General features: G+C 46.6%; 1 protein-coding gene across 2 annotated transcripts; it reads left to right on the top strand.

Annotated features, from left to right (window-relative positions):
* Nucleotides 1-25: 25 nt before the first annotated feature.
* On the top strand, nucleotides 26-18,438 carry LOC118377316 (cilia- and flagella-associated protein 95-like). Of its 2 annotated transcripts, XM_052479311.1 has the most exons (6): nucleotides 30-393; nucleotides 491-602; nucleotides 842-975; nucleotides 9,329-9,400; nucleotides 15,836-15,896; nucleotides 16,925-18,438. In XM_052479311.1, exons 1-6 carry the CDS (start codon nucleotides 344-346, stop codon nucleotides 17,108-17,110), a joined length of 615 nt encoding a protein of 204 aa, XP_052335271.1. In that variant the 5' UTR covers nucleotides 30-343; the 3' UTR covers nucleotides 17,111-18,438. The 2 variants fall into 2 exon arrangements, with proteins under 2 accessions (XP_052335272.1, XP_052335271.1); XM_052479312.1 differs by lacking the exon at nucleotides 9,329-9,400 and having other exon boundaries at nucleotides 26-393.
* Nucleotides 18,439-18,907: the final 469 nt, after the last annotated feature.

The raw sequence follows: 18,907 nt of genomic DNA on the forward strand, positions 1-18,907 counted from the left end.
GGTAACGTTGTTGCAACATTTGTAAAAAATTTAAACGCCACTTCGCCTACAATGTTTTTACAGTCCACAGTAATTAATTAATTCATTAGTACATTAATTCATTAATTCATTCATACAATTTGCGGGACTATGCTACACTCTTCCATCGATCGAATGGTTTAATGCTGTGGAATGTTACTCACGTTCTCATCAAACAGTCCCGTTCTATGACGTCACAGTAATTGGAATGGAATTTGGAAGCCTCTTAATTTTGTTCGCTGAGAATCCTGAGTGCAAAAGGCTTCATTCAGTTCAGTGGAAGTTTTATTGGTGAATCACGTTTCAGTCTTCAAACTCAGTCACCATGTCTGATACCAAGATGTATTACAGCAGACCAACTCTTATTTCCAATTGGTAAGTATAGACAAGCCAACTATTCATTCTAAAATATCTCTCAACATCACAGCTATCTGCAGATCACATGAATGATGTACATATTATTCCCATCTAGGCATAAAAACAGAGAGGCCGAACCCAAAGACTATGACTTCACTCTGTGTCCAGATGGAAAGAAGAAACTCAGTAAATCTACCTACAAACACTTTGGAACCTACATGGATGCTGTGAGCAATACCTCTCATTTGTGAAACAATAGGAGATTATATATCAAGGCTTTTTATTTGATCTTGGTTGTTCATGTATCAGTTGGCCTTTAAAAAAAAAAATATATATATATATATATATATATATTGTTGTTGTTGTTGCTGCTGTAACATAATCTCTTTACCGAAGTTTCCTTTGGGGAAAAAAAAAACAATATATTCTAAGAGTTCTATTCTATTCTATTCTGTTTAACCTCCAGGATTGGAGCACAAGCACAGAAACACAAATGTCACAGTATCTACTGAAGAGAGATTATGAGCCCAAGAAGATTCTCAAGTCTATGGTAGAGGCTGACCACTTCCAGTCTGCAGACTTTGACAAACGTACCGTCAGGTAGGCTGTAACTGTAGAACTGTAGCATAGTGCCATCAGGTACAGTAGCTGGCTATAAGAGGACTGTAGTATGGTGCCATCAGGTACAGTATGCTGGCTATAGGAGGACTGTAGCATAGTGCCATCAGGTACAGTAGCTGGCTATAGGAGGACTGTAGCATGGTGCCATCAGGTACAGTAGCTGGCTATAGGAGGACTGTAGCATAGTGCCATCAGGTACAGTAGCTGGCTATAGGAGGACTGTAGCATGGTGCCATCAGGTACAGTAGCTGGCTATAGGAGGACTGTAGCATAGTGCCATCAGGTACAGTAGCTGGCTATAGGAGGACTGTAGCATGGTGCCATCAGGTACAGTAGCTGGCTATAGGAGGACTGTAGCATAGTGCCATCAGGTACAGTAGCTGGCTATAGGAGGACTGTAGCATAGTGCCATCAGGTACAGTAGCTGGCTATAGGAGGACTGTAGCATGGTGCCATCAGGTACAGTAGCTGGCTATAGGAGGACTGTAGCATAGTGCCATCAGGTACAGTAGCTGGCTATAGGAGGACTGTAGCATAGTGCCATCAGGTACAGTAGCTGGCTATAGGAGGACTGTAGCATAGTGTCAGGTACAGTAGCTGGCTATAGGAGGACTGTAGCATGGTGCCATCAGGTACAGTAGCTGGCTATAGGAGGACTGTAGCATGGTGCCATCAGGTACAGTAGCTGGCTATAGGAGGACTGTAGCATAGTGCCATCAGGTACAGTAGCTGGCTATAGGAGGACTGTAGCATAGTGCCATCAGGTACAGTAGCTGGCTATAGGAGGACTGTAGCATAGTGCCATCAGGTACAGTAGCTGGCTATAGGAGGACTGTAGCATAGTGCCATCAGGTACAGTAGCTGGCTATAGGAGGGTAGCATAGTGCCATCAGGTACAGTAGCTGGCTATAGGAGGACTGTAGCATAGTGCCATCAGGTACAGTAGCTGGCTATAGGAGGACTGTAGCATAGTGCCGTCAGGTACAGTAGCTGGCTATAGGAGGACTGTAGCATAGTGCCATCAGGTACAGTAGCTGGCTATAGGAGGACTGTAGCATGGTGCCATCAGGTACAGTAGCTGGCTATAGGAGGACTGTAGCATAGTGCCATCAGGTACAGTAGCTGGCTATAGGAGGACTGTAGCATAGTGCCATCAGGTACAGTAGCTGGCTATAGGAGGACTGTAGCATAGTGCCATCAGGTACAGTAGCTGGCTATAGGAGGACTGTAGCATGGTGCCATCAGGTACAGTAGCTGGCTATAGGAGGACTAGCATAGTGTCAGGTACAGTAGCTGGCTATAGGAGGACTGTAGCATAGTGCCATCAGGTACAGTAGCTGGCTATAGGAGGACTGTAGCATAGTGCCATCAGGTACAGTAGCTGGCTATAGGAGGACTGTAGCATGGTGCCATCAGGTACAGTAGCTGGCTATAGGAGGACTGTAGCATGGTGCCATCAGGTACAGTAGCTGGCTAGGAGGACTGTAGCATAGTGCCATCAGGTACAGTAGCTGGCTATGGGAGGACTGTAGCATAGTGCCATCAGGTACAGTAGCTGGCTATAGGAGGACTGTAGCATAGTGCCATCAGGTACAGTAGCTGGCTATAGGAGGATAGTGGTGCCATCAGGTACAGTAGCTGGCTATAGTGCCATCAGGTACAGTAGCTGGAGTGCCATCAGGTACAGTAGCTGGCTATAGGAGGACTGTAGCATGGTGCCATCAGGTACAGTAGCTGGCTATAGGAGGATAGCATGGTGCCATCAGGTACAGTAGCTGGCTATAGGAGGACTGTAGCATAGTGCCATCAGGTACAGTAGCTGGCTATAGGAGGACTGTAGCATGGTGCCATCAGGTACAGTAGCTGGCTATAGGAGGACTGTAGCATAGTGCCATCAGGTACAGTAGCTGGCTATAGGAGGACTGTAGCATAGTGCCATCAGGTACAGTAGCTGGCTATAGGAGGACTGTAGCATAGTGCCATCAGGTACAGTAGCTGGCTATAGGAGGACTGTAGCATAGTGCCATCAGGTACAGTAGCTGGCTATAGGAGGACTGTAGCAGTGCCATCAGGTAAAGACTAGGAGGTAGCATGGTGCCATCAGGTACAGTAGCTGGCTATAGGAGGACTGTAGCATGGTGCCATCAGGTACAGTAGCTGGCTATAGGAGGACTGTAGCATAGTGCCATCAGGTACAGTAGCTGGCTATAGGAGGACTGTAGCATGGTGCCATCAGGTACAGTAGCTGGCTATAGGAGGACTGTAGCATAGTGCCATCAGGTACAGTAGCTGGCTATAGGAGGACTGTAGCATGGTGCCATCAGGTACAGTAGCTGGCTATAGGAGGACTGTAGCATAGTGCCATCAGGTACAGTAGCTGGCTATAGGAGGACTGTAGCATAGTGCCATCAGGTACAGTAGCTGGCTATAGGAGGACTGTAGCATAGTGCCATCAGGTACAGTAGCTGGCTATAGGAGGACTGTAGCATAGTGCCATCAGGTACAGTAGCTGGCTATAGGAGGACTGTAGCATAGTGCCATCAGGTACAGTAGCTGGCTATAGGAGGACTGTAGCATGGTGCCATCAGGCAGTAGCTGGCTATAGGAGGACTGTAGCATAGTGCCATCAGGCAGTAGCTGGCTATAGGAGGACTGTAGCAGGTGCCATCAGGTACAGTAGCTGGCTATAGGAGGACTGTAGCATAGTGCCATCAGGTACAGTAGCTGGCTATAGGAGGACTGTAGCATAGTGCCATCAGGTACAGTAGCTGGCTATAGGAGGACTGTAGCATGGTGCCATCAGGTACAGTAGCTGGCTATAGGAGGACTGTAGCATAGTGCCATCAGGTACAGTAGCTGGCTATAGGAGGACTGTAGCATGGTGCCATCAGGTACAGTAGCTGGCTATAGGAGGACTGTAGCATGGTGCCATCAGGTACAGTAGCTGGCTATAGGAGGACTGTAGCATAGTGCCATCAGGTACAGTAGCTGGCTATAGGAGGACTGTAGCATAGTGCCATCAGGTACAGTAGCTGGCTATAGGAGGACTGTAGCATAGTGCCATCAGGTACAGTAGCTGGCTATAGGAGGACTGTAGCATAGTGCCATCAGGTACAGTAGCTGGCAGGAGGTGTAGCATAGTGCCATCAGGTACAGTAGCTGGCTATAGGAGGACTGTAGCATGGTGCCATCAGGTACAGTAGCTGGCTATAGGAGGACTGTAGCATAGTGCCATCAGGTACAGTAGCTGGCTATAGGAGGACTGTAGCATAGTGCCATCAGGTACAGTAGCTGGCTATAGGAGGACTGTAGCATAGTGCCATCAGGTACAGTAGCTGGCTATAGGAGGACTGTAGCATAGTGCCATCAGGTACAGTAGCTGGCTATAGGAGGACTGTAGCATAGTGCCATCAGGTACAGTAGCTGGCTATAGGAGGACTGTAGCATAGTGCCATCAGGTACAGTAGCTGGCTATAGGAGGACTGTAGCATAGTGCCATCAGGTACAGTAGCTGGCTATAGGAGGACTGTAGCATGGTGCCATCAGGTACAGTAGCTGGCTATAGGAGGACTGTAGCATAGTGCCATCAGGTACAGTAGCTGGCTATAGGAGGACTGTAGCATAGTGCCATCAGGTACAGTAGCTGGCTATAGGAGGACTGTAGCATAGTGCCATCAGGTACAGTAGCTGGCTATAGGAGGACTGTAGCAGTGCCATCAGGTACAGTAGCTGGCTATAGGAGGACTGTAGCATAGTGCCATCAGGTACAGTAGCTGGCTATAGGAGGACTGTAGCATGGTGCCATCAGGTACAGTAGCTGGCTATAGGAGGACTGTAGCATAGTGCCATCAGGTACAGTAGCTGGCTATAGGAGGACTGTAGCATGGTGCCATCAGGTACAGTAGCTGGCTATAGGAGGACTGTGCCAGCAGGTGCCAGTAGCTGGCTATAGGAGGACTGTAGCATAGTGCCATCAGGTACAGTAGCTGGCTATAGGAGGACTGTAGCATAGTGCCATCAGGTACAGCTGGCTATAGGAGGGTACAGTAGCTGGCTATAGGAGGACTGTAGCATGGTGCCATCAGGTACAGTAGCTGGCTATAGGAGGACTGTAGCATGGTGCCATCAGGTACAGTAGCTGGCTATAGGAGGACTGTAGCATGGTGCCATCAGGTACAGTAGCTGGCTATAGGAGGACTGTAGCATAGTGCCATCAGGTACAGTAGCTGGCTATAGGAGGACTGTAGCATGGTGCCATCAGGTACAGTAGCTGGCTATAGGAGGACTGTAGCATAGTGCCATCAGGTACAGTAGCTGGCTATAGGAGGACTGTAGCATAGTGCCATCAGGTACAGTAGCTGGCTATAGGAGGACTGTAGCATAGTGCCATCAGGTACAGTAGCTGGCTATAGGAGGACTGTAGCATAGTGCCATCAGGTACAGTAGCTGGCTATAGGAGGACTGTAGCATAGTGCCATCAGGTACAGTAGCTGGCTATAGGAGGACTGTAGCATAGTGCCATCAGGTACAGTAGCTGGCTATAGGAGGACTGTAGCATAGTGCCATCAGGTACAGTAGCTGGCTATAGGAGGACTGTAGCATAGTGCCGTGGCTAGAGTAGCTGGCATAGGAGGACTGTTCCATCAGGTACAGTAGCTGGCTATAGGAGGACTGTAGCATAGTGCCGTCAGGTACAGTAGCTGGCTATAGGAGGACTGTAGCATAGTGCCGTCAGGTACAGTAGCTGGCTATAGGAGGACTGTAGCATAGTGCCATCAGGTACAGTAGCTGGCTATAGGAGGACTGTAGCATAGTGCCGTCAGGTACAGTAGCTGGCTATAGGAGGAGCATAGTGCCGTCAGGTACAGTAGCTGGCTATAGGAGGACTGTAGCATAGTGGCTACAGTAGCTGGCTATAGGAGGACTGTAGCATAGTGCCGTCAGGTACAGTAGCTGGCTATAGGAGGACTGTAGCATAGTGCCGTCAGGTACAGTAGCTGGCTATAGGAGGACTGTAGCATCAGGTACAGTAGCTGGCTATAGGAGGACTGTAGCATAGTGCCATCAGGTACAGTAGCTGGCTATAGGAGGACTGTAGCATAGTGTCAGGCAGTAGCTGGCTATAGGAGGACTGTAGCATAGTGCCATCAGGTACAGTAGCTGGCTATAGGAGGACTGTAGCATGGTGCCATCAGGTACAGTAGCTGGCTATAGGAGGACTGTAGCATAGTGCCGTCAGGTACAGTAGCTGGTAGGTGGACTGTAGCATAGTGCCGTCAGGTACAGTAGCTGGCTATAGGAGGACTGTAGCATAGTGCCATCAGGTACAGTAGCTGGCTATAGGAGGACTGTAGCATGGTGCCGTCAGGTACAGTAGCTGGCTATAGGAGGACTGTAGCATAGTGCCATCAGGTACAGTAGCTGGCTATAGGAGGACTGTAGCATAGTGCCGTCAGGTACAGTAGCTGGCTATAGGAGGACTGTAGCATAGTGCCATCAGGTACAGTAGCTGGCTATAGGAGGACTGTAGCATGGTGCCATCAGGTACAGTAGCTGGCTATAGGAGGACTGTAGCATGGTGCCATCAGGTACAGTAGCTGGCTATAGGAGGACTGTAGCATGGTGCCGTCAGGTACAGTAGCTGGCTATAGGAGGACTGTAGCATAGTGCCATCAGGTACAGTAGCTGGCTATAGGAGGACTGTAGCATAGTGCAGGTACAGTCAGGTACAGTAGCTGGCTATAGGAGGACTGTAGCATGGTGCCATCAGGTACAGTAGCTGGCTATAGGAGGACTGTAGCATGGTGCCATCAGGTACAGTAGCTGGCTATAGGAGGACTGTAGCATAGTGCCATCAGGTACAGTAGCTGGCTATAGGAGGACTGTAGCATGGTGCCATCAGGTACAGTAGCTGGCTATAGGAGGACTGTAGCATAGTGCCATCAGGTACAGTAGCTGGCTATAGGAGGACTGTAGCATGGTGCCATCAGGTACAGTAGCTGGCTATAGGAGGACTGTAGCATGGTGCCATCAGGTACAGTAGCTGGCTATAGGAGGACTGTAGCATAGTGCCATCAGGTACAGTAGCTGGCTATAGGAGGACATAGTGTCAGGCATAGTGCCATCAGGTACAGTAGCTGGCTATAGGAGGACTGTAGCATAGTGCCATCAGGTACAGTAGCTGGCTATAGGAGGACTGTAGCATAGTGCCGTCAGGTACAGTAGCTGGCTATAGGAGGACTGTAGCATAGTGCCATCAGGTACAGTAGCTGGCTATAGGAGGACTGTAGCATAGTGCCGTCAGGTACAGTAGCTGGCTATAGGAGGACTGTAGCATAGTGCCGTCAGGTACAGTAGCTGGCTATAGGAGGACTGTAGCATAGTGCCATCAGGTACAGTAGCTGGCTATAGGAGGACTGTAGCATAGTGCCGTCAGGTACAGTAGCTGGCTATAGGAGGACTGTAGCATGGTGCCATCAGGTACAGTAGCTGGCTATAGGAGGACTGTAGCATAGTGCCGTCAGGTACAGTAGCTGGCTATAGGAGGACTGTAGCATAGTGCCGTCAGGTACAGTAGCTGGCTATAGGAGGACTGTAGCATAGTGCCGTCAGGTACAGTAGCTGGCTATAGGAGGACTGTAGCATAGTGCCGTCAGGTACAGTGCCATCAGGTACAGTAGCTGGCTATAGGAGGACTGTAGCATGGTGCCATCAGGTACAGTAGCTGGCTATAGGAGGACTGTAGCATAGTGCCGTCAGGTACAGTAGCTGGCTATAGGAGGACTGTAGCATGGTGCCGTCAGGTACAGTAGCTGGCTATAGGAGGACTGTAGCATGGTGCCATCAGGTACAGTAGCTGGCTATAGGAGGACTGTAGCATGGTGCCATCAGGTACAGTAGCTGGCTATAGGAGGACTGTAGCATAGTGCCATCAGGTACAGTAGCTGGCTATAGGAGGACTGTAGCATAGTGCCATCAGGTACAGTAGCTGGCTATAGGAGGACTGTAGCATAGTGCCGTCGGCTAGAGTAGCTGGCTATAGGAGGACTGTAGCATAGTGCCGTCAGGTAGTAGCTGGCTATAGGAGGACTGTCAGCATAGTGCCAGTGCCGTCAGGTACAGTAGCTGGCTATAGGAGGACTGTAGCATAGTGCCGTCAGGTACAGTAGCTGGCTATAGGTGGACTGTAGCATGGTGCCATCAGGTACAGTAGCTGGCTATAGGAGGACTGTAGCATAGTGCCGTCAGGTACAGTAGCTGGCTATAGGAGGACTGTAGCATAGTACCGTCAGGTACAGTAGCTGGCTATAGGTGGACTGTAGCATAGTGCCGTCAGGTACAGTAGAGGAGGACTGTAGCATAGTGCCGTCAGGTACAGTAGCTGGCTATAGGAGGACTGTAGCATAGTGCCATCAGGTACAGTAGCTGGCTATAGGAGGACTGTAGCATAGTGCCATCAGGTACAGTAGCTGGTTATAGGAGGACTGTAGCATAGTGCCATCAGGTACAGTAGCTGGCTATAGGAGGACTGTAGCATAGTGCCATCAGGTACAGTAGCTGGCTATAGGAGGACTGTAGCATAGTGCCATCAGGTACAGTAGCTGGCTATAGGAGGACTGTAGCATGGTGCCATCAGGTACAGTAGTTGGCTATAGGAGGACTGTAGCATAGTGCCATCAGGTACAGTAGCTGGCTATAGGAGGACTGTAGCATGGTGTCGTCAGGTACAGTAGCTGGCTATAGAAGCACAAAAAACACAAGCACTAAAAGCTAAATCTACTTTGTCATTCTCACTGACCATTCAGGAGCACATTCTCACTGACCAATTAGGAGCACATTCTCACTGACCAATTAGGAGCACATTCTTCTCCTTCATGGGGAAACTCATAGCAAGGCTGCACCTTGTTTGTACGCTCACAGACTCTTTATTCAATTTATTTCAAATAACCTTTGTTTCCCGAGAGTGTACTTCATGTGTGGTAAAGGATTGGTACGTACAAGACACATAACACTGAGTACACAAACTTAATATACATGTATGCCGTTACAGGCTATACACCAGTGGAGGCTGCTAAGGGGAGGACGGCTCATAATAATGTCTGGAACGGAGCGAATGGAATGGTATTTGATACCATTCCACCTTTTCCGCTCGAGCCATCACCACGAGCCCGTCCTCCCAAATTAAGGTGCCACCAGCCTCCTGTGCTAGACACATACAGTATATTCTTGATGTTGCAGTACAATGTTGAGATGCTATGTATGCTATGTGCAGAGATTTACAAATGACATTTAGGTGTATACAATGTGTTGATCCAGTGTTGTTTTACTGCAGAGACACAGCAGGACATGTGACTGATGTGACCAATAGCATCCTGCCACATCATCGCCCCGGGCATGACAAGATGTAAGAGGCTGTTCTCTGTTCTTCTTGCTTCGACACACACTCAGTAACCAGTTTTCTCGAGTACTAGAGGACAGTGAGAACGGTGAACTCACACTGTGTGAACTGTCGACTCCAAATGGTGTCGCTACTACTCTCTGCCAAAAGAGGGCGATATGACTGTTTGGTCGTTGAGGCCCCATTCTCCTTGTTGAATAAATCACATTATTTTACAACAACAACAACAACAATCTCAAATGTTGATATTGACAGGTTTCAAATATGATAACAGCAGAGAACACAGTGTTATAAGCAAAGTTGGAGAGGTTTTGAGCATCCTTTGTTTAGAGGGCAGGAGCAAACACTTGACTTTTTGCACCAATGGAATCCCTTTGTGTCCAACTTGAAGCGGTCAAATAGGCCTGTAGTTAACATTCATTTCAAACACAACTGCATAAGACATGGAGAGCGCCTGTGGAAACAGTGATGTATTCCCGATGTCGCCGTCCATCCTTACTGTGTGGGAGGCTAGGGCTACAGCTCACGGCAACATTTGAAGTGTGTCTCACACACCACTCCGTTTTTAGAAGGCTTGGCAACACTTAACACAACATTCACTTAACAACATTTGAATCATGCCAAGAGACCTTTCATGAACATCTGTCTGTATTTTTTGGTGTAGGCTATAAAGAATCTCCCATTCACACACAGTCTGGGCCTAGTGGCAATTTTATTTTACCTTTATTTTATTAGGGAGTCATACTGAGACCAAGGTCTCTTTTACAGATGAGCCCTGAATTACATAAATGACTGAAAATACACACATCAATATAAATAAAACATGTAAGCAGAAATAAAACAATAATACACTCAGTTGTTTATCAAATCAAACTTGATTTAAAGTTCATTTAAAATCAGAATAGACTTTACAGTAGAACAACAAATTGAAGGAGACAAGATGCATTAGTAATGGGCAGCACATGTAACAGATGATAAACACCATGTTGACTAGAGCCTGGGAGTTTGCCTCTGGGGGTCTGCCCAAAGAGAGTTATTCAGCAGTAGATTCTTTCAGGTTTTCCTGTGAGGGTACCCGTAGACCGATGGAGACTGCTGAGGGGAGGACAGCTCATAACAACAGCTGGAACGGAGCAAATGAAATGGCACCATTTGTTTGATGTATTTGATACCGTTCCACTGATTCCCTTCCAGCCATGAGCCCGACCTCCCCAATTAAAGTGCCACCAACCTCCTGTGCTTTAGACCTAATAGGATGTAAATCAAATCATATCAATCAAATGAAATGTTATTGTTCACATACACATGGTTAGCAGATGTTAATGTGAGTGTAGCAAAATACTTGTGCTTCAAGTCCGACAGTGCAGTAATATCTAACAAGTAATCTAACAATTTCACAACAACTACCTAATACACACAATGTAAGGGGATGGAATAAGAATGTGTACATATAAATATATGGATGCACGATGGCCATGCGGCATAGGCAAGATGCAGTAGATGGTATAAAATACAGTATAACCATATGAGATGAGAAATGTAAGATATGTAAACATTATTCAAGTGTCATTATTTAAAGTGACTAGTGATAGCATTATTAAATCAATTTATTAAAGTTGCCAGGGATTTTAGTCTATGTTGGCTGCAGCCTCTCTATGTTAGTGATGGCTTTTTAACAGTCTGATAGCCTTGAGATAGAAGCTGTTTTTCAGTCTCTCAGTCCCAGCTTTGATGCACCTGTACTGACCTCGCATTCTGGATGATAGCGGGGTGAACAGGCAGTGGCACGGGTGTCCTTGATGATCTTTTTGGCCTTCCTGTGACATCGGGTGCTGTAGGTATCCTGGAGGGCAGGTAGTTTGCCCACGGTGATGCCTTGTGCAGCCACACTACCCTCTAGAGAGCCTTGCGGTTGAGGGCTTTAGAAGTTTGTGAGTGCTTTTGGTGACAAGCCAAATTTCTTCAGCCTCCTGAGGTTGAAGAGGAGCTGTTGCACCTTCTTCACCACGCTGTCTGTGTGGGTGGACCGTTTCAGTTTGTCTGTGATGTGTACGCCGAGGAACTTAAAACTTTCCACCTTCTCCGCTACTGTCCCGTCGATGTGGATAGGGGTGTGCACCCTCTGCTGTTTCCTGAAGTCCACGATCATCTCCTTTGTTTTGTTGACCTTGAGTGAGAGGTTATTTTCCTGACACCACACGCCGAGGGCCCTCACCTCCATCCTGTAGGCCGTCTCGTAGTTGTTGGTAAACAAGCCTACCACTGTACTGACGTCTGCAAACTTGATCATTGAGTTGGAGGCGTGCATGGCCTCGAGGTCATGAGTGAACAGGGAGTACAGGAGAGGGCTGAGAACACACCCATGTGGGGCCCCAGTGTTGAGGATCAGCGGGGTGGAGATGTTGTTTCCTACCTTCACTGCATGGGGGCGGCCCGCCAGAAAGTCCAGGACCAAGTTACACAGGGCGGGGTCGAGACCCAGGGTCTCAAGCTTACTGATGAGTTTGGAGGGTACTATGGTGTTGACTGCTGAGCTGTAGTAAATGAACAGACAGCATTCTTACATACAGTCGGAAGTTTACATCCACTTAGGTTGGAGTCATTAAAACTCATTTTTCAATCACTCCACAAATTTCTTGTTAGCAAACTATAGTTTTGACAAGTCGGTTAGGACATATACTTTGGGCATGACACAAGTAATTTTCCCAACAATTGTTTACAGACAGATTATTTAACTTATAATTCACTGTATCACAATTCCAGTGGGTCAGAAGTTTACATACACTAAGTTGACTGTGCCTTTAAACAGCTTGTAAAATTCCAGAAAATAATGTAATGGCTTTAAAAGCTTCTGATAGGCTAATTGACATAATTTGAGTCAATTGGAGGTGTACCTGTGGATGTATTTCAAGGCCTACCTTCAAACTCAGTGCCTCATTGCTTGACATCATGGGAAAATCAAAAGAAATCAGCCAAGACCTCAGAAAAAAAACTCCACAAGTCTGGTTCATCCTTGAGAGCAATTTCCAAACTCCCGAAGGTACCACATTCACCTGTACAAACAATGGTACGCAAGTATAAACACCATGGTACCATGCAGCCGTCATACCGCTCAGGAAGGAGACGCATTCTGTCTCCGAGACATGAACATACTTTGGTGCAAAAGTGCAAGTCCATCCCAGAACAACAGCAAAGGACCTTGTGAAGATGATGGAGGAAAGTATCCATATCCACAGTAAAACGAGTCCTATATCGACATAACCTGAAAGACCACTCAGCAAGGAAGAAGCCACTGCTCCAAAACCACCATAAAAAAAGCCAGACTACGGTTTGCAACTGCACATGGGGACAAAGATTGTACTTTTTGGAGAAATGTCCTCTGGTCTGATGAAGCAAAAATAGAACTGTTTGGCCATAATGACCATCGTTATGTTTGGAGGAAAAAGGGGGAGGCTTGCAAGCTGAAGAACACCATCACAACCGCGAAGCGTGTGAAAGGAATGAGGCCTACAAACCTGACTCAGTTACACCAGCTCTGTCAAGAGGAATGGGCCAAAATTCACCTAAGTTAAAACCAAGTTAAACAATTTAAAGGCAATGCTACCAAATACTAATTGAGTGTATGTAAACGTCTGACCCACTGGGAATGTGATGAAAAAATGAAAGCTGAAATAAATCATTCTCTCCACTATTATTCTGACATTTCACATTCTTAAAATAAAGTGTTGACCTAAGACAGGACATTTCTACGAGGATTAAATGTCAGGAATTGTGAAAAACTGAGTTTAAATGTATTTGGCTAAGGTGTATGTAAACTTCCGACTTCAACTGTAGGTATTCCTCTTGCCTAGACGGGATAGGGCAGTGTGGTGGCGATTGCATTGTCTGTGGACCTATTGGGGTGGTAAGCAAATTGGGGGTGGGTATAGGGTGTCAGGTAGGGTGGAGGTCATATGGTCCTTGAATAGTCTCTCAAAGCACTTCATGATGACAGAAGTGAGTACTTCGGGCGATAGTCATTTAGTTCTGTTACCTTAGCTTTCTTGGGAACAGGAACAATGTTGGCCATCTTGAAACATGTGGGGACAGCAGACTGGGATAGGGATTGATTGAATATGTTCGTAAACACACCAGCCAGCTGGTCTGCGCATGCTCTGAGGACGCGGCTAGGGATGCCGTCTGAGCCGGCAACCTTGTGAGGGTTAACACGTTTAAATGTTTTACTCACGTCGGTCTTTGGTAGCGGGTCGTGTCGATGGCACTGTATTGTCCTAAAAGCGCGCAAAGAAGTTGTTTCATTTGTCTGGGAGCGAGATGATGTCCATGACGCGGCTGGTTTTATTTTTGTAATCCGTAATTGTCTGTAGACCCTGTAGACTATACTTTGTCTATATACAGACGCTTTGCTTGTTTGATTGCATTGCAGAGGGAATAACTCAACTGTATTCGGTCATGTTTCCAGTTGCCTTACCATGATTAAATACGGTGGTTCGTGCTTTCAATTTTGCGCGAATGCTGCCATCAATCCACAGTTTCTGGTTAGGGCAGGTTTTAATAGTTATAGTGGGTACAACATCTCCAATGCACTTCCTAATAAACATACTCATCGAGTCAGCGTATACGTCAATGTTATTGTCTGAGGCTACCTGGAACATATCCCAGTCCACGTGATGGAAGCAATCTTGAAGTGTGGAATCTGATTGGTTATATCCTTCCTGTTTGGCCCTGTCCGGGGGTGTCCTCGGATGGGGCCACAGTGTCTCCTGACCCCTCCTGTCTCAGCCTCCAGTATTTATGCTGCAGTAGTTTATGTGTCGGGGGGCTAGGGTCAGTTTGTTATATCTGGAGTACTTCTCCTGTCCTATTCGGTGTCCTGTGTGAATCTAAGTGTGCGTTCTCTAATTCTCTCCTTCTCTCTTTCTTTCTCTCTCTCGGAGGACCTGAGCCCTAGGACCATGCCCCAGGACTACCTGACATGATGACTCCTTGCTGTCCCCAGTCCACCTGGCCATGCTGCTGCTCCAGTTTCAACTGGCCTGGGCCCTAGGACCATGTCCCAGGACTACCTGACATGAGGACTCCTTGCTGTCCCCAGTCCACCTGGCCATGCTCCTGCTCCAGTTTCAACTGTTCTGCCTTACTATTATTCAACCATGCTGGGTCATTTATGAACATTTGAACATCTTGGCCACGTTCTGTTATAATCTCCACCCGGCATAGCCAAAAGAGGACTGGCCACCCCACATATGCTCTCTCTAATTCTCTCTTTCTTTCTCTCTCTCTCGGAGGACCTGAGCCCTAGGACAGTGCCCCAGGACTACCTGACATGATGGCTCCTTGCTGTCCCCATTCCACCTGACTGCTGCTGCTCCAGTTTCAACTGTTCTGCCTTATTATTATTCGACCATGCTGGTCATTTATGAACATTTGAACATCTTGGTCATGTTCTGTTATAATCTCTACCCGGCACAGCCAGAAGAGGACTGGCCACCCCACATAGCCCGGTTCCTCTCTAGGTTTCTTCCTAGGTTTTGGCCTTTCTAGGGAGTTTTTCCTAGCCACCGTGCTTTTACACCTGCATTGTTTGCTGTTTGGGGTTTTAGGCTGGGTTTCTGTACAGCACTTTGAGATATCAGCTGATGTACGAAGGGCTATATAAATAAATTTGATTTGATTTGATTTGATTTTGATTGGTCAGACCAGCGTTGAATAGACCTAAGCACGGGCGCGACCTGTTTTAGTTTCTATCTATAGAATGGGAGCAACAAGATGGAGTCATGGTCAGATTTGTCGAAGGGAGGGCGGGGGAGGGCCTTGTATGCATCACGGAAGTAAGAGTTGCAGTGGTCCAAATTTGCTTTGTTAAAATACCCAGCTACAATAAATGCAGCCTCGGGATATATGGTTTTCAGTTTACATAGAGTGCAATGAAGTACTTTCAGGACCGTCGAGGTGTCTGCTTGGGGGGGATATACACGGCTGTGACTATAATCAAAGAAAATTATCTTGGAAGATAATTCGGTCGGCATTTGTTTGTAAGGAATTCTAGGTCAGGTGAACAAAAAAACTTGAGTTCCTGTATGTTGTTGTGATTACACCATGAGTCGTTAATCATGAGGCATACACCCCCGCCCTTCTTCTTACCAAAGAGATGTTTGTTTCTATTGGCGCAATGCATGAAGAAACCCGGTGGCTGTACCAACTCTGACAACATATCCTGAGCGAGCCATGTTTCCGTGAAACAGAGAATGCTACAATCTCTGATGTCTCTCTGGAAGGCAACTCGTGCCCTAATTTCATCCACCTTGTTGTATAGAGACTGGACTTTGCAGAGTAATATGCTCGGAAGCGGTGGACGGTGTGCTCGTGCTGTATGATGTAATGAGTCCTTTCACTCTGCAACTTTCAAACCTGTTTTAAAGTGTCGGTCTCCAATTCCAGGAAGTTGGACTCCACATATGCAGTGGATTACCTGCCCCCATGGGACTCCAGCAAAGAGGCGGTGAGTTTGAGTGTCAAACATAATCAGTGGACACCCCATTCAAACCTCAAAAACACCTTTTCAAACGGACATCACTATTTCATAGTCTTCTGCTATTATTATTCAATTACTATTCCTTACTTCTTCTCCTCCTGTACATACCGTTTCCTCTCATCTGACACACATCAACCATGTGATGAAATATACATTTTCGTGTACCGTCATGCATAGAATTTTATTAGCCGTCCCAGAAGCACTTGTGATAGGCTGCTCTGTCAGCAGTGGCAGGTTTCTAGTGTTATGTGTTTAATGTGTGGTTTTATTTTTTTCCTCAGTATAACTGTTCCCAGATGTGTAATATAGTGTCTAATGCTCTACAGGAGGACTAGTCTCTAGGATTCTGAGCTCTGGGCTTATCCTGCAGGGAGCTGCATACGTTTCATATTCAACTTTTCATTCCATTATTATTTTTTTTTACTTCTCATTTTCAACAGGAAATAAAACAAAGTATGGATTATAGTGCAATAGGTTTCCCATGTGGAGAGATTGTTGTGTGGATTTCTGATTCCCCTATTTTGTAAACTTTTGTGAACTTTTTTTTTGAGATGAATACATTTGAGGACATGTGTGTGCTGATTTCTGTTATCAATGTCCACCTGTTTGCAGAGGTTGGCTACCTGTTCTTAGAAGACTATACCGCTGTTCAAGAATCTTGACAATACTTTGAAAAGGGACCAAATCTGAAACTTTTATGTTTTAAGCTTTGATAAATGTAACTCCATAGAACCATGTTGAGGCCCACATTATTAAGCTAGTTTGCGATCAAAGCACAACATTTCCACAACTCTTTGTCTTGGGCAAAGAACTAGTGATAGACTCAAACCTTGTCACATTTATACCCCAGGGTTTTACACTGGTGCCTGGTCTACCCCCAGGGTTTTACACCTGTGCCTGGCCTACCCCCAGGGTTTTACACTGGTGCCTGGCTTAAAGCCTCGATCCTGTGAAAAAGCAGCATCTACATCCACACATTGTGTCTCCCCCTCCAGAGGACCATGAAGGCCCGACCAGCAGACAGCATTCCTGACTACAGGAAGCCCCAGTCCCAGTTCACAGACACCGCCGACTACCGTCGCGGGGGAAGGAACACCTGGCAGGATGAGAGCGGGGTCTATGGTACACTGGGGGCCACATCCAGGGCCCAGGCTCAGCCATCCAACCCTATCTGCCCCTAGAAACCTCACCCTCCCTGGGGAACCACCACAGCATGGCCTCCTTAACCTGGTTCTCACTGACCAAGACTATTCTTCTCACTAGACTTTACTGTAGCAACTTTTTACCTCAGTATTTCTCTTTCTTTCACCTCGAGCTATTGCTGTTTTGTCATTGTTACATGAATAAAGCAAGTATTGCATGTCCAACGTTTATGTTTTCCTACAACAGTGTTTCATAGGAGTGGTGTCAGTGGAAATGGATACACTGCTGTGCTCAGTATTGGTGTTGCATCCCTCAGTGTTCAGTCTTTTAGCATCTGGTGTCTCTCTGTGAGGTTTATAATATGTATCTCCTGTGTTTTCCCCTCCCATCTCCCAGGGCTAGAGTTGTCCAGTCATTTATAATGTGTATCTCCTAGGGCTAGTGTTTTCCAGTCATTTATAATGTGTATCTCCCAGGGCTAGTGTTATCCAGTCATTTATAATGTGTATCTCCCAGGGCTAGGGTTATCCAGTCATTTATAATGTGTATCTCCCAGGGCTAGGGTTGTCCAGTCATTTATAATGTGTATCTCCTAGGGCTAGAGTTGTCCAGTCATTTATAATGTGTATCTCCCAGGGCTAGAGTTGTCCAGTCATTTATAATGTGTATCTCCTAGGGCTAGAGTTGTCCAGTCATTTATAATGTGTATCTCCCAGGGCTAGGGTTGTCCAGTCATTTATAATGTGTATCTCCCAGGGCTAGGGTTGTCCAGTCATTTATAATGTGTATCTCCCAGGGCTAGGGTTGTCCAGTCATTTATAATGTGTATCTCCTAGGGCTAGGGTCGTCCAGTCATTTATAATGTGTATCTCCCAGGGCTAGGGTTGTCCAGTCATTTATAATGTGTATCTCCCAGGGCTAGGGTTGTCCAGTCATTTATAATGTGTATCTCCTAGGGCTAGGGTCGTCCAGTCATTTATAATGTGTATCTCCCAGGGCTAGGGTTGTCCAGTCATTTATAATGTGTATCTCCTAGGGCTAGAGTTGTCCAGTCATTTATAATGTGTATCTCCCAGGGCTAGGGTTGTCCAGTCATTTATAATGTGTATCTCCCAGGGCTAGAGTTGTCCAGTCATTTATAATGTGTATCTCCCAGGGCTAGGGTTGTCCAGTCATTTATAATGTGTATCTCCCAGGGCTAGGGTTGTCCAGTCATTTATAATGTGTATCTCCTAGGGCTAGAGTTGTCCAGTCATTTATAATGTGTATCTCCCAGGGCTAGTGTTTTCCAGTCATTTATAATGTGTATCTCCTAGGGCTAGGGTCGTCCAGTCATTTATAATGTGTATCTCCTAGGGCTAGGGTCATCCAGTAATTTATAATGTGTATCTCCCAGGGCTAGGGTCGTCCAGTCATTTATCCCAGGGCTAGGGTTGTCCAGTCATTTATAGGGCTGTGTCCAGATCTCCTAGGGCTAGGGTCATCCAGTCATTTATAATGTGTATCTCCCAGGGCTAGCGTTGTCCAGTCATTTATAATGTGTATCTCCCAGGGCTAGGGTCATCCAGTCATTTATAATGTGTATCTCCCAGGGCTAGGGTTGTCCAGTCATTTATAATGTGTATCTCCCAGGGCTAGGGTCATCCAGTCATTTATAATGTGTATCTCCCAGGGCTAGGGTTGTCCAGTCATTTATAATGTGTATCTCCTAGGGCTAGGGTCATCCAGTCATTTATAATGTGTATCTCCTAGGGCTAGGGTCATCCAGTCATTTATAATGTGTATCTCCCAGGGCTAGGGTTGTCCAGTCATTTATAATGTGTATCTCCCAGGGC

This window comes from Oncorhynchus keta, chromosome 25, assembly GCF_023373465.1.
Source record: "Oncorhynchus keta strain PuntledgeMale-10-30-2019 chromosome 25, Oket_V2, whole genome shotgun sequence".
In the NCBI taxonomy this organism is placed as follows: Eukaryota; Metazoa; Chordata; class Actinopteri; order Salmoniformes; family Salmonidae; genus Oncorhynchus; species Oncorhynchus keta.